The 24165-nt window shown below is 43.2% G+C and overlaps 2 protein-coding genes across 2 annotated transcripts; one reads left to right on the forward strand and one right to left on the reverse strand.

Annotated features, from left to right (window-relative positions):
• Positions 1–482: 482 nt before the first annotated feature.
• Positions 483–10218, reverse strand: angptl1b (angiopoietin-like 1b). Its single transcript, XM_083991885.1, has 5 exons — positions 10075–10218; positions 5679–6508; positions 4205–4398; positions 2751–3021; positions 483–1526 (listed from the first exon to the last, which is right to left on the reverse strand). Exons 2-5 carry the CDS (start codon positions 6469–6471, stop codon positions 1339–1341), a joined length of 1446 nt encoding a protein of 481 aa, XP_083848011.1. The 5' UTR covers positions 6472–6508; positions 10075–10218; the 3' UTR covers positions 483–1338.
• Positions 10219–12198: 1980 nt separating this feature from the next.
• On the forward strand, positions 12199–20435 carry LOC311000492 (protein zyg-11 homolog). The gene is made up of 13 exons (XM_083991219.1): positions 12199–12430; positions 12889–13054; positions 13324–14117; positions 14313–14453; positions 16488–16664; positions 16932–16996; positions 17279–17378; positions 18087–18248; positions 18370–18417; positions 18747–18947; positions 19034–19086; positions 19626–19723; positions 20019–20435. The coding sequence occupies exons 1-13, from the start codon at positions 12428–12430 to the stop codon at positions 20165–20167; spliced, it is 2157 nt and encodes a 718-aa protein (XP_083847345.1). The 5' UTR covers positions 12199–12427; the 3' UTR covers positions 20168–20435.
• Positions 20436–24165: the final 3730 nt, after the last annotated feature.

Raw genomic sequence — 24165 nt, forward strand, 5'->3', positions numbered from 1 at the left:
CTCCCCTCTCCTATGGGACGGTTTCCCCCGAAGGATACCACTTTTCCTTCCATACCGGTGATTACAGAGTGCAGGAGCCCATGACTTTGTCAATGAAAGATATTTTTACGAAAACATACAGTTCAAGCACTTTTGTGTGGAAAGAATGTAAATTTCACTGTATTTAAAAGGAAAACAGGGGGAAAATAACTTGGAAATTTGGACCGATTCCATCCCAGTTCATCCCCTCCCTCCCTCCCTCCCTCCCCACCTCTCCTCCCCTCTCTCCCTTCTTTTTCTTTCGCCATCCTGTCTGGCTTTCGGCAATGTGCTTCTTGTTGTCTCTCCCAGTGCCTATAACTCTCAAGACGCTTGGTCGACATTTTTTTCATGGTCGAAAACCACTCAAAACAAAACGTAATTCCATCTTTTTTTTCTCTAAACAATGCCTGTTTTTCTCAGAGTCATACTGAAATTTAATCAACAGCCAAATGAGAAAAACATATAACAGCAATTTCCATACGTGCAAGCACACTTTAAGAATGATTGTCATATGTACAGTGGAGGAAATTAGTTTTCTGTACGATCTCTCAGTGTTCCCTTGGGAAAGCCGGCCCTTTTTCACTGTTATGATAAGTTAATGTACACATAAATTACAGTTTCTGGTCATCTGCTCTTGGACAAAGTAGCTAAACATACAGTTTAACGTAAAGGCCATGTTAACTGTAGGGAGAAAAAATAAACAAGTGAATACAAAGTCTAGATAAATTTATATAGAAATTAGCAAAATGTAGTTTCCAGCTCCCATCAAGTAAAGCACAAGTTAAATACCATGTGAGTGTTTCCCCCAGATGTTTATCTTGGCGAGGTAGGAAAAGGTCCATTTAGATCCTGTGACACTTAAAGCTTATGAATGAAATGAATACCAATGAACTTGTGTCAGGATGTGGTGCCTCCTCTACACGGGATGACCTGATGAATACCGTGGTTTCTTAATTAGATGGACTACTTGCATTATTCAACTGCAAAACGCTGGGACTTTGTTAATTTCCTTTTTCCATGATGTGTTTGGTGATTAAAGGAGCTGTATAGCTTACTATAAATAGCCCCGTCCCCTAAATCCCTCTATGTGTACATCTATCATATATAAAAAGAACAATTTTCAAACAGGGTCTATTTCTGTTACAGGAGGCGACTCAAGTCACTGCTGATGGGTGATAATCTCCCTTGGGGCGGTTCTTTTTATATCTTGGATCAACCAGTTTCTGATGACATATACAGTCAAGATTTAGAATGAAGTTTCAAGTGTGACCTGGCCTCCATAGCTGCCCGTGGACCAGCCTGGCTTACTGTATCTCCTCAGTCTATGGGTCTGATCATGATGCGAACAGATTTCATGGAGTAGAAACCTCCTCCATAGTCAGCCCAGAAGATCCCATCTTGGAACTTGCTGCGGTAGACGCCTCCGGTGTACCAGACACCATTAAGATTAGCTTGGCCACAAGAATTGTACCACCAGCCTCCTTTATGGAAATGGGCACAGTTACCTGTTGTAGGGGGCAGAAGAAGGAGATGTTTAGCTCTATGAAAAACAGAAACAGAAAACATTGACAACATATTGACAGAACACCTTAAGAAAATCAGCACTTTTGTTTTGCTTTGTGTTTTTTCCTGTCCACAAGTAGATTGCCTATTACACAGCGTTAGGAAATAAACATTCTACAACAAGACTTCCTACATGCTTTAGCTTTACATTCTCACAGCAATCTTATAGACAGATCTGATGGTGATGTCACATGATTTTCTTGCTTCCACTATTTATTTTCTGTGGAGGTTCTGCTCCATAGAGCACTGTGGGACTCCAGGCAGCGTGGGAGGCCCAGCCTGGGAGAAATGTTCAGTTGGTCTTCAGGTAAACAACCCCATCTCACGTACGTGTTTTTAAGGGTGTCAAATTTTTGACCAGTGACAAAGAACTTAACCATTTTAAAAGAGAGGCTTGACATTTTGTTTAAAGGGATAGTTCACCCAAAATTGAAATTTCTCATTCATTATATACTCACCCTCATGTGGACTAAGGGCTGGGAGAAGTTTCAAAGTCCTCCGTGGCTTCTCTGAGTTACAGGGGGTCTCGGCGTAGCAGTGCATGTCCATATAACGGTTGCAAATGGATACCAACTGTCTTCGTAACAAAAAGCAAAAAACATCCAAATACCTCCATGCTGCTCGTATGTAATGTCCGTCGTGTATTGAAGTTTAGTTTTAGTTAGTTTTAGTTTTTTTAGTTTGAAGCCCCGAAATGCGAAATTGTCCCGAAAAAAATTAGATATGTGTATATTTCAAGCTTGTTTGGACGAACTGGGAAGAGGACAGACCCTGGTTCGTCCAAATTTGACGAACCGGGAAGAGGAGCTTCCGCTACAAACAAGCTTGAAATATAGACTTATTTAATTTTTTTTGGGACAATTTCGCATTTCGGGGCTTCAATACAAGACGGACATTACATACGAGCAGCATGAAGGTATTTGGATGTTTTTTGGTGTGTCTTTTTGTTACGAAGACAGTTGGTATCCATTTGCAACCGTTATATGGACATGCACTGCTATGCCGAGACCCCCTGTAACTCAGAGAAGCCACGGAGGACTCTGAAACTTCTCCCAGCCCTTAGTCCACATGAGGCTGAGTAGATAATGAGTGAAATTTCAATTTTGGGTAAACTATCCCTTTAAATCTGATGTAACTAGATGGAGATCATATGGGACCTCGTGTACCTGAGAAGGCATCCTTGTCTCGATCCAGAGTGGTGAACTGTTTTCCGTTGTGGCTGCTGAGGGAGTCCCCGGCGTTGCCCTGGTAGGTGCCCAACCGCAGGCGGTAGCCCTCACTCTCCGGCTCCAGGTGGAAGCTGCTGTACTGAGCGTAGACCTTTTTTCCCATCCAGTCCTCCAGCTCCACCAACAGCTTGTAATCCCCCTGCCTTCCTAAATTGTAGATGCCTTCCAGACCAAGCCAGTATTCGCCGTCTATGTTGCCAAAGCCGCTCTGAGTCAAAGGAAGATCAAAGGGAAGGTTACAGAAAAATTACAGAAAATAATGTGCATTGTTTGTTATGTGGTAACCCAGGAAGTTTAGAAACCTGAGAATTGTTTAGGGTTTAGAGACTGTGGGATTGTTAACAGGACGAATGAAAACTTTCTTTTTGATGACGCCTCAAAACTTCAAAAGGAAAAGGCGCCGTGGCAAAGGGGTGAGACCCTGTCTTTCACATTCTTCTGAAAGATGTGCTGTCGAGCTTGTGCTGGAAAATAAGCATCTATCTTCTCCATGCTGGTTCATCGCTCAAACCCCACAGATCTCTTGGATCAACTGGAATGGCGAAACTGGAATGGCTGCTTGTGTTGAATAACCTCAAGCAATCTACGTCTGGCCATGTGCCTCCAGAACACTTCACTTGGTGAAGGAGGTTGAGGTTTGTGATTGTGGATTAGCTGGGTGAGCCAGCAGATGATGAATGATGTAGGGTTTCAGTCCGGGGCCTCCTCTCTGGTGCTGTGTATGTGTGTGTGTGTGTGTGTGTGTGTGTGTGTGTGTGTGTGTGTGTGTGTGTGTGTGTGTGTGTGTGTGTGTGTGTGTGTGTGTGTGTGTGTGTGTGTGTGTGTGTGTGTGTGTACGTACATGTGGTGGCTTTGTGGGAGAGCTCAGAGGCAAATCAATGTTGAGGAGAGCAATTTAGCTTGCAGTTACACATGCACACAAGCCTGGCCGGGCTGAATGGAACAGTGAATTGCTGAGGCTGCCAGCAGTGATATACTCCATCTAATTCTCACAGAGCTTTGATGAGTGGGCTCCATATAGTGTGGTGCAGTAAGCCAACCAGCTATCCATCCAGGAAGGCCATAGACCATAGTAGTAGTGGTTTCGGAAAGAAATGCCTGCAGATTGAGCTGTGGAACATACCTTCCTTGTGGGCCATCTAATGTTTCATAATGGGAATCTCAAACCAAATGAACCTCGGACGAATAGTGTTGCTGACAGGGCGTTATATTTTACAGTAAGTGAAAACACAAGGGTACTGGCCCAGGATATAGCTCTTAGGACCCCAGATGGTTCCTTTCGAGGGGTCATGTAACGCCACCACTGTTGTCTCTTGACGAGCCAAGTATTCAGAAGCGGAGAGAGAAAAGAAAAGAGACAGGCAGGGCAGCGGACGTGTCACTGTCATCACCTTATAGTTATCCCAGTTCCTGAAGAAGTTAACTGATCCATCTCTCCTGCTCTGGATGACAGTCCAGCCACCATTGTCTATATCCTGTTCACACCAGACCTGCACTGGCCTCTCTGCTTCGTCTGGTCTGATCAGGTACATGCCGCTGGTGCTGTGGCCGGCTTCCTGCGCCCCAAGACAGTCTCTGAACGGACCTGGAGGGGAAAGAACAATAAACGAAGCAGGCAGGTTGTCATCACTTGTCATGTGAAATCAGATACTGTGTTGCGTGTTTGGACAGTCTAAAGGGAAGCTATGCTGGGCTAGCTAGCATGCCTGGTCCGTTTAGATTCATCTGCTATCTCAAGTACGACTAAAAGCATCGAAATTGACTTTTTATTTGTAGAAAAGAGGCCTGAAAAAGTAAGCAAAGTCTCCTCAACTAGCTAAGATGCAGTTAGCATACAGTGTTGTTTCGATAATGCATTCCTCATGGTAAAACAGATGATAAAAGTCAGACTCTGATCAAGCTTGACTAAATATGTAGTGACGACATTTTGGCTTTGCAGGGAGTTTACATGATGAAGAAACACTTAAGTCAGTGTCTGGCACAGGGTGAGGTAGAATAGACCAGTAAAAATGTGCAAAATCACACCAGCAGACAGAGTAATACACTATGTAAAGATTCAATTGTTTACTATGTCTTGTCAGAACAGTGTGGCAGAATGGAGCTAATTAAGTCATTTCAATGACAAATTAATTGTCTACATTTGAGGTCGGAAGACCAAAATAGATTTCTTGTTAACCCAGTGTTGAAATGGGTGTATGTGAGTCTGTCCTTTTTCAAGGTAATTGAAAAAAAAAAAAGAGTTTTAATTACAAGCACATGTAGCACTGAGTTTATTTAAAGGGGCGACTACCCCTTTCCAGCTAATAATATAGCAAGGTAAAGGTATAGTTCATTTACTTTATGAAGTATACCAGAAGTGCATCTACTCTGTGGTTTTGCAGGAGCCAATCACGGCAGCCTGGGTTTTGTCCACATCTCACATGCAATGGAACAGTCTTTTACAGGATCATTTTCATACACAGCTGCAACGAAATCCTACTCACTTTATTATTCTTGGGCGAGGGCAATCTAAATGTGTCAGGAATTTCTGTTGATGAGCAAAATCGCACTGGTTAGGTCTTTTTCTCTGCTTTGGTTTAAGTCCCCGGCCTCAATTCAGACATTACAACATTTTTATTTCCACCCTGGTTTGTGTTCTTTCTGTTGAGCAGGGGAGCAGAGTTCCAGCTGAATTTGCAAATCTCTAACCTTTGAAAATGAGGCCACCAGCCCACCTGCAGCTGTATTCAAAGTCAGAGATTATTATTTTGTTATGGTTGGCCTGCAAAGTCACGACTGCTCTACATTTCACCATGACTGTTTTGGATTTTGCGTGACCAAATCAAGGAATGGATGGATGGATGGATCACTCTCTTACTCACTCACCTTCAGAACTGAAGTTTCTCTCAGGAGGTTTCTCCAGGGTACCGCTTGTGGGTGACGGTCCAGAGCGAGAGCCTCTCTCCCGAGCAAACCGGGTGTTGTCTCGTTGGATCTCATTGGTGAAACGTGGTGTATTAACAGGAATGTTCTCAGGCACCACCTGCACCAGCGGAGGTCCCATGGGTGGGTGCTCATGTCTGCGGCTGTACACCTGCATACAGCGCTCCTCCAGTGCTCCGATCAGCACCGACTGGTTGTTCACCACGGCAGACAGGGCTGCGTATTTGGCCTCCAGTTCCCTGTACCTGGAGGCCAGACGGAGTGACTCAGTGGTGGCGTTAAGGATGCGTGTCTCGAGCTGAGCCAGCTCCAGTGAGTTGTCCCTCTTCCTGATGATCTCATGCAACAGCTGCATGTAGAGTTGAGTCACCCTAGAGTTCATGTTCCTGCTCTCTTTCCTCAATAGCTTCATCTCATTTACCAGGTTACCGTCCACGTCCACCACCAGCTTCAGCGTCTCCATCTCTCGACGCTGCTTTGACAGGAGGTCGCGTATTGCAGCCACATCAAGGCGCGTCACTCTGTCCTTGTCAGTTGAGTAACCTCGGGCAGCACAGATGGGGCCTGTGATCTTCTGTTCAGGGACCAGGAAGGTATAAGAGCACTTTTTGTTTTCGCCACCGGTCTCTGGAGCCCTTCGTATCCGGGAAAGAATGGGGTTTTTGGTGAGAGCTTGGCTGCTGCTCCAGAGGGTCAAACCTAACAGAATAAAAAGGCTCCGTGTTCCAGGTCCCATGGTTCTTCCTCTCTTTATCACCAAACAAGCTACAAATCTGTAAACAGAGAGACAATTTTACACTATTTCATTTGAATTATATGATTGATGTCATACTATCATACTTAAACATCACATAGCTAAAACATGGTCCATCTGTCAATATTTTAACCTCCCTACACATTCTCTGACACTCTGCCAAGTCCATTGATTCCTACGGTTCACCCAGGGTGAAATAGGGACTATTGTCTGTGAGTTCGTGTGTAGAGGCATTCGTGGTCTCATGGGAATGAATAACAACTTCATCATCAAGTTGGAATTTCAGTCTATCCAGTAGGACCTACTTTTGTTGTTGATTAAACACCAGAAAAAACATGGTGACATTCCTCAGCTTAATTTTGTCAATAACATTAGGTAGAAATTAGCATGAAGCTCCACCTGCCTACCGTATGTACATATTCAGCTAGCAGGGCTTTAGACTCTGCTAAGATAGTGTGATTGTTGTGGACTATTTTCAGCTGTGGAAAAATACACATTTCATGTCTAGAAATATTGAAAGCACCAGAAGGGAATTGTCTCAAAATGAACCACAGGGCCCATGCTCATTATCATGAAGGGACATGTCACTGAGGGCAACACCCATTGGCTCAGTCACTGTATAGTTCCTGGACAACAGTGCAGCTCTATGACACAGAGGATTACGCTATGACACGGCTACACTGACAATACTTGTAAGTTGTATGAGTTAATTGTTGATTTCAGTATTTTTCATTTTACATGTTGACGTAAGAGAAATATAGACTATCACCAGACTTATTCTTTAAATTGGTCCAAGTATTTGCTTCCTTTCATGCTACCACTCATCTTTCCAATTTCCTATCAGGCACACTACCAGAGGCCTACAGCGCTACGCAGATGTTTTCTTTCCTTCACTTGATAATCCAACATAACCACTCAGCCTGCACATCCTAAGTAGTCCAAAAGTGACTCTTGGCGTGAAACGGGAGAGATTTTCCAGTCAAGACTCAACACAAGAGTTTTGTTTAATTCTGAAGTAAGTGAGCATTCAAATATTAAAGTGAAAATTAGCAGACTCTGACACAAGCACAGCTGCTTTCACACATCAAGTACTGCAGACAGACCTGCCCTTGGCAAGCTCTACCTTCTGGTTCCCTTGTGGTGAAGTAAAAGCAGTGCCACCCACCCACCACAAATCTGTTATCGTAACTCACATTTTCAATACATTCCCTCATGGGTTGTCTTTCATTAAGGCCCTCACCACATCAGTATCAGGTGTCTGGGTGTGGGCAAGTGCAGAGATCTGTTTTTCATATTTCTGTAGATCTCCTGGGCTGGACCTTCCACTAACCTCCCCTATAGCCTTTGAGTGCACCTGCAGTGGCTCATGGGAATTAGTAAGTCAAAAAACCTTTGAGTCTGATGAAACGTTTGACTGAAAGTGAACCATATCTGGCATAACAGGGGCTTACTGGCCGTGGATGTCACTGAACACATCACTTTAATGGGCTAGCATCCACTGCCAGTCTTTGATGGATTCCTGAGGTGTAGGCAGAGCCATAATGAACAAAATGGTAAAAGTCGGCAGGTGGTTGCGAGTGGGTCTCAACTACTGCCATTCCTGTCTGACCGATACAAATAGCTAAATTGGAACTTGGTTAGGAATAAAAGAAACTTATGTATGAGGAGCAGCAGGGGGAGCAGGAATCCCTGATTTATGAGTAATGTTTTCTGGAGTCTATTTTTGGAAGGAAAGCCTGTGTTTTGATCTTATTGGTTTTGACAGCACAACGAATGAAGCAGGGGTGGGTGACGTTCAAAAAAATGCATGCTAAGTGAAAGATCCCTCCTTCCATATTCAATAGCGAGGCTTGGCTCTGGATGTGGGGCTACCGAAGAGCCAACTGCAGGCTGATTTTGGCCGTCATGCCAAATCCAACCAGAAGGCAGTCTGATGGATATAGCCAAGGAGTAACCTTCATCTAACACCTCTGACAGGCATACAATATGACTTCATATCAGAGCTCATCAAAAATAAATCCGCTGAGGATTTTAACAGATGGCAAAGGAGCAGAACTAAACGAGTCCAAGGCAGCGACAGCAGGGGCTTTGAATCATTTCTGTGGTCTCCTCTTGATGTTTAGTTGCACTGAAGAGTCCTGACCACAGTTAATGGGACAGATCCCAGAGCATTACCTAAACTCAAACTGCTGCTGTAGCAGAATAGTATCCTTTTATCATTGTCAGAGGAAAAAACATGCTTGCCTGAAGGGAAATATATAATACCAAGCTTTTGTGTTTTGATGAGGTACAAATACTTCTTGACAGAAAGAAAGTACCTTGACAAACTTAAATTTTCAATAACTACGTAGTTGGAGCTTTGTTTAATATATGGAACAAGCTACTGTTTGTTTTACCACAGATTGTAATCCATCTTTGGGCAAAGGAAAATGAGCCATGTGTCGCAGCTCAGAGGCACCTTGGCACTGTCAGTCAGTTATTATTAGGAGTAGAGGACTTTTTCCTGTCTTTCCGTAATCACAGGTCATCCACTTCAATAGCTCGGTCTCAGCAATTGGCCCGTCTGCACGTCTCCAACCACACAATATGAATCTCACAGGCCCCAGTTTGACAGGAGTGACAGTGTTTACACAGAGGCTCCTTGGCCGGGGCTGTGAATCTCATCGGCAGTTATTACCACCAGGTTTCTCTCTGTCGTTCGCACCCTGCTGGTCTTCATCAAGTCGGCCGCAGCAGCCGTTTTTTTGTTGACTTTTTAAAAAGGGTATTTTCTCCTCTCCTCCTCTCCTCACTCAGAGCCAGACCTGACCAGATCCAGCCACCTCATCTATATTAATGCAGTCCTTGCAACCAGACAGGTCAAACTTTGCGGTGGCTGGTTTTCCCAGCCCAGAGCAACAGGGGACATTGCCAATAGGTCCACTGACTCTAAGTGCCTTCACTGAGCTCTGACTGTTTCCTGCTAAGCTCCTCAATTAAAAGATTCTCTTTTACATTCGAGCCATCAAAAACCATAACCCCGGAAAGTTGCATTTATGTCCCCTAATTTTTTTCCGACTTTATTTCAACATATAGCTACAATGAATGAACAGGAATCAGAAAGTGCCCTTTTTTTTTTTAAAGAAAGTTGAACTTTGTTGTGGCTTTTGCTCTTGGCCGGCAGATTTTTAGGACTGTGCCAATTAAGCCACAACTGATGGTGCCACTGATTAGGTCCGTCTGCTAAGGGGGATGACATGATGCATAAGCTATAGGCTACATATGGGATTTATGCCACACGGACATATGGACTTTTTAAAAAACACATGTGAATACTCAAAAGCTTAACTCAAGTGCTTTACAGTGCTTCACAGTTTTTCATGAAGTGTCATGGAGCTCAAGAGGTTCCCACTTTCATCTTCTTTCCTCAACTTTTATCTGTAAATAACATTTTCTGTATTTGCAGTTATGACTTCTAGATCTAAGGTATCGGCCATTTCCGTAATTCTCTATAGAAGATATATAATTTTTATTTCAAACAATCATATCATGAGAAGCCCAACCCCCTCCCCCTAAAAAAAATAAAAATAAAAATAAAAATCTTACCTGTGTCAGTGGGATCACTCAGTGGTCCAGGGTGTGCAGGTAAGACCCAGTTTGGTGTCTCAGTTGTGGTTCCTGTGCAGGTTCATGCTCTCCATTCTCCTCCTCTCACTCTCATGTCTCCCTCTGTCTTTGCTCTCATTGAGAATGAAGGCCTGCACGAGCAGACGCCGTCCACCAGGAGACAACAGTGGAGGGTGGTCCATACCCAGAAAAGAGGGAGGCTGATGGGGCGATTTTTCTCTGTGGTTTGAGCAGTGGGAAGGCTTGGCCCTGCCTTCCTCCTCTGATGTCACATAAAGTTTAGGTAAAAAGTCAAAGTCTGCTCCTGATGCATGGTTTCACCACAAAATGAAAAACAGTGGGGAATCAGATCGGCTGGGAGTCAGTGAGAGCAGTGAAGACACACAAAATCAGGCGAGCTGTCATCATTTCATTCTTATAAGATCTTGTTTAGGAGGTTAGTTTGTCTCCCACACATGCAATTTGTCTGTAAGGCTTGTAGAGGTTGATGACATACACTCTCTATTTCTTCCTGACACACACACACGTAGGCCTACATGCACACACACACACACATCTGCCAGTTTCACTCATGTCTATATTTCTCACAGTCTACTTACTCCTCCTCACAAAGCTGTTTCCTATCAGCTCTAATCTAATGACTGAACGATTCTGGCAATTCAGTAGCTTTGACATAATAACAGGAGGTCTGTTTTGGATGTGAGAGCTTCTTTTCTGTTTGCTCCGTATATGGGTTGTGTGTGCCTCTCACTGCAATCCAAGAGCTATTGGCAGCTGTGTTTATTTTGTTATGAGGACAATATGCAGAGGGCTTTGCAGACAAAAAAAAAAAAAAACACCCCTCAGCTAAATGTTTTGGATTTGAGGAGGAAGCACAGGCTTTGATGCATGGGGATCCTCTGCGTGGGGAGACATACTTCAGCATGTGGGAGGACAGTTTTGCTTATGAGCAATCAAGGCAGGGCATTAATAATGTAGGAGTGTGTATATGTGCACAGTGCGGGGGCTTGCGTGTGACCCACATATGTGTGAGGACATATGTTTGTGTGCATGTTATTGAGAGTGTGTGCTTCCCAGGTGGTTAGTTATATCTCTATGGCTCTGGGTTGTATGTAATAGAGGTCGTATAATTTAAATAAATGACATAATTGTTATGGAAAGAGACTGGGGAAAACATTTAAAGCATGGTCGTTCATTTTCTGTACGTGCTTTACTTTTAGAAAGCCCAACTCTTAAGTGGCCCTTGCAGTCTGGAACAACGGTTCCCAAACCTGGGATCACAGTCGACCAAGGGGGCCCAACATTTAATATTTTGTCTCTTGAGTTTGGAAAACATTGCTGTGTCCTAATCAGATGCTTCCATGCTTCATTTGTGCTCTAATATCACACCAGAGAGGCAATGTAAGCAAGGCCATGTCCCTGACCCCGAGTGTTAGTGTTGATAAGTGATCCTCATTTTTATCCTCCCAGTTGGCCACCATTCATAATATTCTTTTTAATTTAGGAAGTAGAATTAGTCTCTTGTGAAATGGTCCAAGAATCATCTTTCTCTGTGAGCCCCTCCTTGTGGCTAAAGGAGTTTACTGCCCCCTCCACCCACACATAGCCTACTGATTAGTTAGTAGATAGATAGACAGACAGACAGACAGACAGACAGACAGACAGACACCTTTATTCAGACGGCTCCAGTCAGCAAATAGCCTACATCACATGGTCCATGGTCTCTTGATTTACAATCAATCAAAGGTATTGTAGAATTTTTTAAAGGTATTGTATAGTAGGCTACCTGTATCCTGGATCATATGACAAAATATACAAGGCCTAACAAGTCAATAGGTGGAAAACACACACACACACACACACACACACACACACACACACACACACACACACACACACACACACACACACACACACACACACACACACACACACACACACACACACAAAGAAAGAAAGAAAGAAAGAAAGAAAGAAGCGCTTCACATTGAGTCAAATAAAACCCCCTGTATCAACATTAGGCTGCAGTATCCAATCTCATAAACAGCTAACGAACCTTCAGGTCAAGCCCCGGTGACGTCACGCGGACTGACCAATAGGAAGCGGTCATCCTGTGACCGTTGACTCGACAACCGGTCCGGCGGCAGCGACTTAAAAACTAAATAAACAAACGGAAATGTCGCAACTTTTCTCTAATGACTGGAGAGGAAATGGATTTTCATGATGACTCCTGACGTAAACGCTGCTAAACGACGTGTCTCCGTGTTTTTCGTTTGTTTACTTTTCTCCAGTCGACTGTTTACTTGACACACTTTACGTTACATTACTGAACATGGTGAGTTTGACCCTTCCTTCCCTTTCTACTTAGTCTTCCTCAGTCATTTCTGTTTAACCGTGAGGTTTGGTTGCATTTGTCCACTTTGCCCTACACAGAGCGCTGGGATTAGGTGATTTAGACGAGCTGCACGTCGGTTCATCTGTTGTGGATAAATATAGACTAGTGTTAGAGATCCTGTGTCAGTGTGGATCTGTTGAGCCCTGAGGAAAAAAAGCCTGAGACAACTGTCGGGGGTTTAGCCTATGTGCTTTACAAAAGTGTTTAATGTGAACAACTTCAAGCAATGAAGAAAATAGATCCTGTAACGTTACAACCTAGAGATGGAAAAACACTCAACACACTCATGTTATTTCATGTTGAACCAGCCATAGATCACTGTGCTTGCTTATACCTACTACCTATGTATCAACAATCCAGTGATGTGACTCCTCTTGTTACCTGGTGATGTGTGGCAGGATGCTGAAGGCCCCCAGGGCTTGTACGACCTCTGTTTGGCCCAGGTGTGCCACAGCCTGGACTCCCTGTGCAACCGGCGAGCTGACGGCTCCATGAGCCTCAGCTGGACCCCACTGTTCCCACAGGAGATGGCTGACCAGCTGCTGCAAAAGATGGCAGCTACAGGTAGGTCAGGGGGATGGAAAAGGCTCCAGCAGTGGGAAACCATGCAGTTATAAAAACAAGTTAGGTGTCATTCTTCATGCACACAAGCTCCTGTATAATGTGAGAATATCATTGTCCCTAGCTCACCCTGTCATCTTATGATTTGTTAGCTGACTGTGTGCTATGCCAGGCTGAAATTATGGGAAAAATTCTGCTCCACAAACATAAATGTGGCTAAACTGATGCTCCTTTTTCCTACAACATGGCTGTGTTTGCTCCTCTCCTACAAGGGATACTGAATGACACAACTGTTGGGATTTTCCGAAACTGCGAAGAGCTCCGCCTGCGTCGAGCCTCCATCCGCTGCCGCCCAGTATCTGCAGAAGCTTTCCGCCTGGCCCTCTGCCCTCACCGTCTCCAAGAACTAGATGCCTCCTGGGTCCCCGGTGGCCTCACTGCGGCTAACGTTGTCTCAGCCCTGGCCTCCAACCTGCACTGCACGTCCAGCCTGCAGAGGTTGTCCCTCAATGGGCTCCATCTGGACTGGGAGTCTCTGGAGGCGGACGGAGGGCTCAGAGTCGGCTTCAGCTCTCTGCAGGGACTGAGGACGCTGAGCTTGGCCAACACGGACCTGAGTGACGCTGCCCTGGAAGATATCTGCGCTCTCCCTCAGCTGGAGACGCTGGACATATCCTGCAGCGCCGTCTCAAACCTCACAGCTCTCCTCCAGTGCAAGAACACCCTGAGGTCTTTAATGGCCCACCGACTGCGGCAGCTGGACATGTCACCCGCCAGGCTGCTCTTTGTCCTCAGCCAGCTTCACGCCCTGAAGCATCTGGACTTTTCAGATGACCACTTGGATGACAGTGATGGGAGAGACGGGGATGAGGCGGTGCAACAGCTTCTGGAGGGGAGTCCCCAGGTTCTGCCTTCTCTTGTTTCTCTAGATATCTCTGGGCGGACGATGGTCACCGAGGCTGCGATCCGGGTGTTTGTGGAAACCAGGAGTGGGCTCGTCTTCTTGGGCCTGCTCGCCACCGGGGTTAGCTCCTGTGATGTCCTCTCTACACAGGAAAACCTAAAAGTAAGCATGTTGAGCAGATGTCGTGCAACTGGTCTGGGAGATGTCAGGACACCGTGGGTAGACAGACACATGAGCTTGACTCACACATAAGTTTCTCATTTGAATTTGTCTCAAGGCTCCTTGTTCTGTATTTACGGAATATGCCGGCTGCATTTCCTGTCCGTGTGACGCTGCTGATCCGCTGTGTATGTTCAGGTAACCGGAGAGGCTAATGAGAACCAGGTGTGTGAGGCCCTGAGACGCTACAGAGACAGAGAGTGTTTCATACGAAAGGCCCTCGTCCATCTCTACAATCTAACCACAGACATCGACAAACCACGACCAGACATGCTACAGGTATTGTGTTCTGGGTCGTTTGTTGGCTGCACTCATGTCATACATGGAACATGAATTAATCAACAGACACAAAATTAAAATCTCAATTATTTCACCAAGAACCAGGCTGTAGGAAACTATAATTACAGCTACAATTTGCAATTTAAATGAGATTTTTAAAGGGATAGTTCAACATTTTGGCAAATTGGCCCATTGCCATAATCGCTATAGTCATAGCAGTAGGTTTGTTACCTTTAATTGTCGGTGTAAGCTATTTTTAGAACAGCGGAGCGGAGCAGCAGGCTGCTCAGGGCTACACTATGGAGGCTAATGGAATTTCTTGGTTTCCCTCATCAAACTCATCAAATACACAACCCAACAACTCCAAAACGCTGTCGTGGACAAGTTGTGAGCTGCACAATCACCACGCTATGAGATAATAACAGAACGTTACGAGACGAAGCTGTTTTAGAGGTAAATTCATGCAAAACCGCTGATGCGCGTTGCGTTCAGGGACAGTTTTTCAGCAAGCAGACTCTGTATTTACCCTGTATTTACCTCGAAGACGGCTCCGTTTCGTAACGTTCCATTATTATCTCATAGCGTTGTGATTGTGCAGGTCACAACTTGTCCACGACAGTGTTTTGGAGTTTTGGGATTTTGTATTTGATGAGTTTGATGAGGGAAACCAAGAAATTCCTTTAGCCTCCATAGCGTAGCTCTGAGCAGCCTGCTGCTCTGCTCCGCCGTTCTAAAAATAGCTTACACCGAGAAATAAAGGTAACGAACCTACTGCTATGATTACAGCGATTATGGCAATGGGCCAATTTGCCAAAATGTTGAACTTTCCTTTTAATTATTGTGTTTCACAATATCTATAACACTTATAATCTACAGGAAGAGATGTTGTAGTTTTACTAGTTTTTTTTTACTACTAGTCAGTTCAGCCAATATTCAGCCTTTTTCAAGGGAAACCAGTACATAAAAATAAACATATGTGCAGTATTGGGTGTAACTGTAATCACATTACTTTTTTCAGTGCAAAGCATTACTGTTCTGAATGTAGTAATCACATTACAGTCGCCCAGCTCGTTACTTACGTTACACTGCTAGGTTAATCAGTTTTCAACAGAATAGTAGCAACTTTGCAAGACACGCATCGCACAACAGAGTGCAAGAGTACATTCATTCAATACTGGAACAGTGATTGGTTGGGGTTTGGCACGAGGTATCGTTCACCATCACCGATTGGTTAGTCGCCACCCTCAAGGGGAGATGGGATAAAAATGGCAGCGTCAACGACACGAGCAGAACATGCTGCTGCATGCGCCTTGCCTGAAGACCCCCCGCTGCCTAAAGACACTTTTGACGGATGGAGATTCAAACACATCATGTATGTTCTCCTTCCATCTTATGTATCTCAGGCAATTTTACAAAGTACAAAAAAATGTAACTAATGTAATTACTTTCTCCAGGGAGTTATCAAGTAATGTAAGGCATTACTATTTTTGAGAGTAATGTGTAATATATTACCGGTACTTTTTTGAGTAACAAGCCCCAACACTGCACATGTGCTATATAACCATATGTAAACATTTAGAAATTCACATTCATGGAACAATAGATGAAAGAAAATCTTGTGCTATTCATAAGCTTGAGTATAACTGTAATCTTCAAAGAGGGACTTTAATTTCAGTGTTTTTAGTTTCCACTCGTGTTTGTTGAGGGCTTTATCTTTGTCTGTGTTCAGTTTGAGCATGCAGGACAGCTACAGTGAAATAGTCCTGTGATCTCGACATTTTGATTACTGTACTTAGATGTGAGGAGAGGGGACTTAATGAGGCTCTTTCTAGTGGAGCCTCGCAGATAAAGAGCAACATGCAGCTCCACAGCTGGTTTGGTGAGAGGCTGTAGGAGGTAGGAAGGCTACGCACTAATACAAAGCCGGGAATTGTTCTCAACAGTTTCCAGCCCACTGACAGGAGTCACAAACACGAACAGTCTCTGATCCTAAAAACACATGTGATTATGACACGGACCTCCTGTTTCCTGTAGCTGGTGCTGAGTGGGATGCAGAGCCACCCCTCCTCCCTGCACGTCCACCTGGTGGCCACGGCCTGCGCCTTCAACCTGACCACTCAGAACATGGCGGCGGCCATGGCCGTCAGCCTGCTCACCTCCACCGTCACCCAGCTGCTGCACGCCATGAAGGCCTTCCCCAGCCACCACCAGGTCAGCGCTCGTCTTTCATATTACACAACCATAATGATATCATTCAAGTTACACAACGGCAAAATGTAAGTGTGACAAAGGGGTTCACCACCAGCTGGATTGTCATGTGTCACATCTTGATCTGATATTTTCTACTATTTTCATTCGGTTAAAGCTCCATTCTGCCATCTTCAAACAGTAACTGTAAAAGGCTTCATCTGCATGTATGCTATGTATTTTCTTATGCCCATATGTTTCTTCAATTCGTAAAATATTTCATCTCTCCAGGTTCAGAAAAACTGTCTGCTGGCACTTTGCAGTGACTACATCCTGCAGGATGTCCCATTTGACAAGTTAGTTTACTTTCATTCACTTCTAATATGAGTTATGGGCCCACTGTCATACAGCAGCCAAGATAATCACTGCACTAACAGTGTGGCGCTATAATGTTTTTCCAGTAGAGTGTGATCCAGGCAGAATATATTTAGTCCTTAAGTGTAACCGCCAAAAGAAATAGTCCTTCCAGATGTAAAAGCGCAGACGTGAACTCAGATTTTCTTGAAGCTTGTCTGTACATTATCTGTATATTTCTGTAACGCTGCGTTCCCTCTGCCCATGCTGTGATTATGCTTCAGGTATTTAGCAGCGACGCTGGTGATTAACTGGCTGAGCAGCCACGAGGATCCGACCCTTCAGAGGATGGCTGTGGCTGTCATCTCCATTCTGGTGGCCAAGGTCAAGACACTGATCACTTACCGTGCATTAGTCCGCTTCAGGAAAACAGTATGGCACCTGTTGGTCAGCGCCTGTAGCTCTGTGACACCACTTTCAGCAGCCAGCTTTATGCTTTCACTTAGTCCTGTTAAATGAGGCCATATTCCCTGCAGGATAAAAACATGCTGTTCAAGTGTGACATTTAGAGAGCTGGATGAAACTCCCAGAAGAACTCGTGTTTTTTGTTTTATTTTGCAGTTGTCCACAGAGCAGATTGCACAGCTCAGCAAGGATGTCTCCATTATGAAGGTACTTTTAGTATTTTGTTCCAAACGTAGCACCAGAGATTCATTAGTGACTCTCTTTCTGTTTTTCTCACCAGATATATTTCCTTTCACCTACTATAATACGTTCATCTGATCCCTGTCAGTTCATTATTTCATGAACACATTATTTTCTGTTTAATGTCACTTCATTATCCAATCACTTTTTCTCTCAGTGTGCATATAATCAACCTGACCTCTACACAGTTATTTCCATTCTATTTATTGTATGTCTAATGCCACAAATCAACATGAAAATCATCTTATTTAACAACTGTGAATTATATTCTGTGCTGCACGTCTCCCTACCAGAGGATGCTTCTTGTATTTGTTCTAATCTTGTTTACAGACAAGAATGTTATTTCTTTTTTTTTTCTGTCCTGTGTCCTCCTTTCTCTTCTAACAGCAGCTGCTGGCTATCGTGCAGCAGAAGGCGATGGTGGGAGTGGTGGACTCCACTCTGAAGTTCGCCTTGAGTGCTCTGTGGAACCTGACGGATGAGATGCCCGCTGCAGCTCGCAACTTCATAGAGTGCCAGGGCCTGGAGCTGTACGAGGAGGTTCTGGAGGTAGACCAGACCCCTTCCTTAAAAAGGAAATACACAGATGTACATATCATGAAAATGCATGTGCACCAAGAGTCACAAACACACATTTCCCCTCTAATTCTCTCCTATTTTTTTGTTGCAGTCCTACTACACTGAACCGTCTATTCAACAGAAAGTTCTTGGCCTCCTGGTGGGTGTCTGTGGTGTAAATGTGTTTTGACCATATGCCACGAGTGCCACAGCACGGCATGTTCTCATTTCTATAGCTTATTTGCACTAATAGATGCCATAGCTGCAGGAGAATGTATCTACCAAAATAACAATATTCTGCTCTTGTGGTTTTTGCAACTGTTCCCAGATTTAGGTTTTAATACTGTCACAGCAAGCACCATCTAAATGTTGGAGTCATGTCAAATTAAATTCATAATTGCCCCAAATTGTTAAAAAATAATTTGCTGTTAGGAATAAAATGGAATTATTGCTGCTGTCATCACTGCTATCATTTTCCCTGTGTTGCAGAACAATATAGCAGAGGTGGAGGAGCTGCAGGCAGACCTGCTGGAGGAGGACCTGCTGGAGCACATCCTCAGCCTCCTGCTGGACTCCCAGGTAGAGGTTGGGGTCCGTTACTTCGCCGGGGGGATACTGGCGCAGCTCACATCCAGACCGGAGGCTTGGACCCTGGAGGAGGAGCTCCGCACTACTATACTGACACAGTTGGTGTGTGTTTTGAATGCTGGTTTTCATTGAACAGACAATAAAACTCACCTTTGGCTCTTTTCAATGTGTCTCTATTTTTTTTGCAGCACACTTCCATAATGACATGGACCCAACTGCAGAGAGAAATGGTCTCTTACAGGTGAGAGAGACACAAACCGGACAGATCAGAGAGGAAGCTTTTCAGAAGCAGTTGTTTTAAATGCATTTACTCATTCTGTCTGGTCAGTGCAACATCAAATGGAAGCTGCGTGTTGCGTAACACTTTATTTAAATTGTTTCCTTTCAATTACACATTCTATTTTCTGTAATACTCTTACATAACATTTTGCCCAGCTGATTGTATGTATGTAATATATGCATGGTATGAATGCATTTTCCACAATCATCAGTCCTCTTGTATATATAATTTTATTTGAATATCTGCATTTGTCACACGGAATTTATCATGAGTGCTAGAGAAAACTAAGACAGTCACAAGAAAACATTTTGAAAAATGATTTTTCTGCAAGTGACACTTAAATTCTGTGTTCCTGGGATTGCACTGATGCCAATGAAAATCAGCTGTCTGGTACCTCAAGCACAAAACAAATAAATGTAAAATGTCAAGGATTACTTCAAGGTACTTTTATTTATTTATTTATTTTTAAATCTTGGTGCACTGTGATTCCCTCATTACAGGTCGTTCCGTCCCTTTTGCCCTCTGCTTCAGACTCTTCAGCCCTCAGGAGTGCAGCTATGGGCAGTCTGGGCCATACATCTGGTCTGCAGTCAAAACAGTAAGACACACACACACACACACACACACACACACACACACACTACTCACACACACTACTGTGGAGATTCCAGGGAACTCTGACTATGGGGAGCACGTAGGGGGCTGTGCAGTGGTTATGGTATTTGTGTAGTCTCCATACAGATGTAAAATAGAGCTGAATATAATTTGTTTCTGTAATTGCTCATTCAAAATTACCACATTATTGATTTAAATAGATATGTTATTAATAACAGGATTGTGTTGAGGTTGAGCGTCTGTTCCTCTCATTTTCTTCTCCTGCCTCCATCTTATAGCGTCACATTACAGCAGCATGCTGGAGAAGGAGGGCGTGACTGAACTCCTGAAGGCTCTGGCTGCACATCCCAACACACACAGCGACATTAAAGGACTATCAGAGAACATCTTGCGACTGGTAGAGCAAACGGGGCCTCAAAACTCTTGACAAAAATTGAAAAGAACTGATGTTTGTAATGTTTTTGAGCTGAACCAGAAATGTGCTTGATGTAAGGTTGCAGATGCAGTATTGAAGTACATACAGTTAATTTCGCTCCTCTTGGAATTAATACCTAATGGAATAAGCTATGGAATTTATATATGGAAATATATTTGATATAGAAACAGTTTAATTGTTGGTTGTGAAATGTATTTGTTCTTAACTTTAATGACAGAATGTTTTAATTATTTGTAAAAATGTTTACAGAGAGTACTTAATATCCTATATATGAAAATATATTTGCACTATTTTGAGTTCAATTGTTGCTAGATGTAAAAAATTAAATTTTAATGAAGTGTTCCAAATAAATCTTAAATTGTGCTGTAATTCATGCATGCATAGATATAAAACTGGTCACTAGAGGGAGCTTTGGTACTGTAGCTTCAGGGCTGATTTGCTCTTCAGCCTCTGTTTGTGTAAAACATCCAGTCATTAGATGTATAGATTTGAAATCCTACATGATAAAGATACTAAAGCAGCCTAAATCTGCCAAGTTTTTTCTGCATGTACCGAGGGCGTCATTATAAACCAGTCATGCTCAAGAACAAGTTATCTCTCTCTCTCCCTCGCTCTGTCTCTGTCTCTCTCCCCCCGGTGAGATGATGCTGAATTCATTATATTTTATGTAACACAGCTGGAAGACAGAACTGCTTGTAGGCATCTACATAGTCTATTCTAAGTTGGCCTATTAATAATTCCTTTTGAAAAGTGGATTAACAAGCTCACATGAATATTTGAGTTGCATCACCATGCTCAACTTTTAAGTGTCAAATTCCCTTAAGGAATTCAAAGGAATCTACTTAACAGAAAATGGCTTTGCGTGCCTGTGATTCAGCCAGGTCAGTCCTTGCCTTATCAGCGGTAGACTGTAGGTTGGAAAAGAGCTGTGCAAACTGATCCAGCGTCAGCATTTAGCAGGATCTTCAACCCTTTAAACATTAAACTCACTGTGGCAGGCCTGTGGGATCAAAGGTCAAGTGCCTTATAGTGAACATGGTGTAATGTTACCGTGGGAAGTTCAAGTCCCGGGAAGTATAGGGGAGCTACTGTGCGTTCCAGGGTCTTATTCTGCATTATGCATGGTGACAGTTATTTATGTGGAAAATGTAGCAAGCGAGGAGGTGAAGGTAACAGAAGAGCAAAAGGGTAATTGTGGTGTCTATTGCGTTAATCAGGTCTTACGTTTCTGTGTGTGGCTCAAAGAGTACATCAATATTGAAGTGACACACGAGACAAGATACGAACAGAGACTATCAAATATACAGGGCAGGAAACAAAGGAGGGAAGAATTATATAATAGCAGATAGACATTTTGAGAAATGTGCAACAAGAGTAATACTGAAAATGGATTTTAATATGCTCATCATATTCCAGAAGAAATGTGTTGTTTTTTCATTTTTTCAAGGTTTGTTATTTCGTTTCATTTGGTGTTTCAATGTTTCGTCAAATTGTGGTGCCTTTTTATGGTTTTGGAAAGTTTTATGCCAGTTTGTTTTGGCTAGCAGGGATGCTACATTTGCATGATTCAATATGATTCTGTCAGTTTGGATGAGATAAGGCCAGTTATTTAAGTAGTTTGCTTGCTAGTGTAAAGAAATGCAGAACTTGTATGTCCGAGTAACTTCCTATATAAGGTTAATGGCAGCTACATATTAGTCCAGTCATTTTATGAAAAAAGGTTGAACAAATTGCAACAGAAGCAAACTCAACTGATTTTGTATCCTCAACATGTCCTGAGTGAGTTACGCGATCCGGTTGTTTTGGCACTTTTTACTTTAAAGGGTCAGTTCAACATTTTGCTAAATCCCACATTGCCATAATCCCTATAGTCATAGAGGTAGGTTCATGACCTTTAATTATCAGTGCACGTTGTTTTGAGATCCGTGGGGCAGAGACACAAAAAGGTCTGGAATGTAGTTCCGGCTGCATTTGCCTCAAAAACAACTCTGTCTCATAATGTTACATGATTATCTCATAGTGTGGTGAATGTGCAGGTCACAACTTGTCCACGAGAGCATTTTAAAGTCGTTGGATTGTGTATATGATGGGTTTTGAGGGACAGAGGGCCTGCCCTGTACCATTCACCTCCAATGTGTTCGCTGAGCAGCTCACGTCTCTGCCCCACAGATCTCAAAACAACATGCATCGATAATTAAAGGTAATGAACCTTATGTGACTAGGGGTTATGGCAATATTGGATTCCAAAATGTTTAACTATCCCTTTAACTGTGCTACATTTTTTTTTACCTTAAAGGTGTACAGAAATGGCCGTTTGTCCTGTTTGTCGCGCTGAGTTGTCACGAGTTGTCGCACGAGTTTACCCGAGTAAGGGCGGGATATTCAATGTTTGGGGCGAGACCGAGCTCGGTGTGTGTGTGCGTGTCTCAGACGTTTGATTGACGGATGACGGATCCAATATCAGTGGCTGATGAATCGTGAGCAGGCTGACGTATAATCCGTGTGCCTGCATTATCCAATGCGGAAAAAAAATACCACACTTTCATCCCGGATTTAATCAAAAATAGAATTTTGCACAAAGTTTGGGCTACATCGTCTGATAGATGAGTTATTACACTAATGTTAAGACCCACAGTGGGCTCAAATTCAAATTTATTTTCTGCACAGCTTTAATTAAACAGCTTCAGAGTAATTGTGATGTTTAAATAAATGACTTGTAACTTGTTATGGGGAGAATGGATTTCTCTGCCTTCCATGTAGCATTTCTAACCAACCTTGCAAGATCAGTGCTTCCGATCCGGTGTTCCAGCTCTCGTCTCAGCCGCACGACAGCCCATAATCTTTATGACAGATAAGACTACACAAATACACATCGTAATGCGCATAATAAACAACATTATCTACAGCTCAACTGATTGCTGTCTCACTGGCTTTGTTAAAAACAAATGCACATACATGAGGGTTATCGGAAAAAGACCGGACTTGCATAGCTCCCCTGTAACTATTTCATTTTAAGTCAAATATGATTGCATATAGTGCTCTGTCAGAGGTTGTCACTAAGCTAAACAGGTAAAAAAAAAAAAAAAAAAAAAAAAAAAACTGGTTAGCTCATTGGATAGTCATTTTACTAGCCTACAATTTGGGATTTAGGGATTTTTTTGCTTTGGTTTTTATACAAATTTAAAAACAAAAAAACAATGAATGGGTATATTCAACAGTAGCTTTCAATTTGCCAGTTAGCTTGCCTGCATGCCAACTACAGCTAGCTTGTTTAAAATTATCCTGCTGTGGATTTTTGGGAGACCAAAGGAGGCCCAAAAAAGACAAGTTGTTGTTTTTACCCTAAAGCTTTTATATGCATTACGTCAACACTATGTGATGTGTTAATACTGACCTTTAAATCTGCTGTTAGGCTGATTTTGTCACCTTTGTACAGAGTGAAGTTAGCGCCAGTCTTTTCACTAAGCTAATTGGCTGTTAGCTGAGGAATCAGTCTTACTTTAAGCGAGAAATCAAACAATAGGCTAGGTAATTTCCCCAAAATGTCCCACTCTTCAATTATGGGAGGAAAAACGATAGGGACTGGATAAAAAATACAGAAATAGAGATGCCTAAAGTGAAACTGACAGGTGCAAAAAAACAAAACAAAAAAAGGACTTATGGCCTAAAATATCTTCAGACAAGATAAATAAAGCAAGGGAGGGATGAAGGGAGATGTGGTGGGGATGAGAGAAATAGAGTGAGTCAAAGGATAGGCTATTACAGACTCTTTCATGTTCCACAATTGTTTGTGCAAAAATACCACAGACCAATTTGCAGATTCCCTGTCTTAGTTTGAAATTTCATTGTGCTGCTTTTGAGTTGGGGCTTAGTGTGAGTAAGCATGTCGTTATCTCACTTGTGCAGGCAGCTCTAATAGATTAACACAACTGTGAACCGGTCTGGGCACCCAGAATACACTAATGTAAAATGCAGCTCATCTCCAGCTG

The sequence above is a fragment of the Trachurus trachurus genome (assembly GCF_905171665.1).
Source record: "Trachurus trachurus genome assembly, chromosome: 17".
NCBI lineage: Eukaryota > Metazoa > Chordata > Actinopteri > Carangiformes > Carangidae > Trachurus > Trachurus trachurus.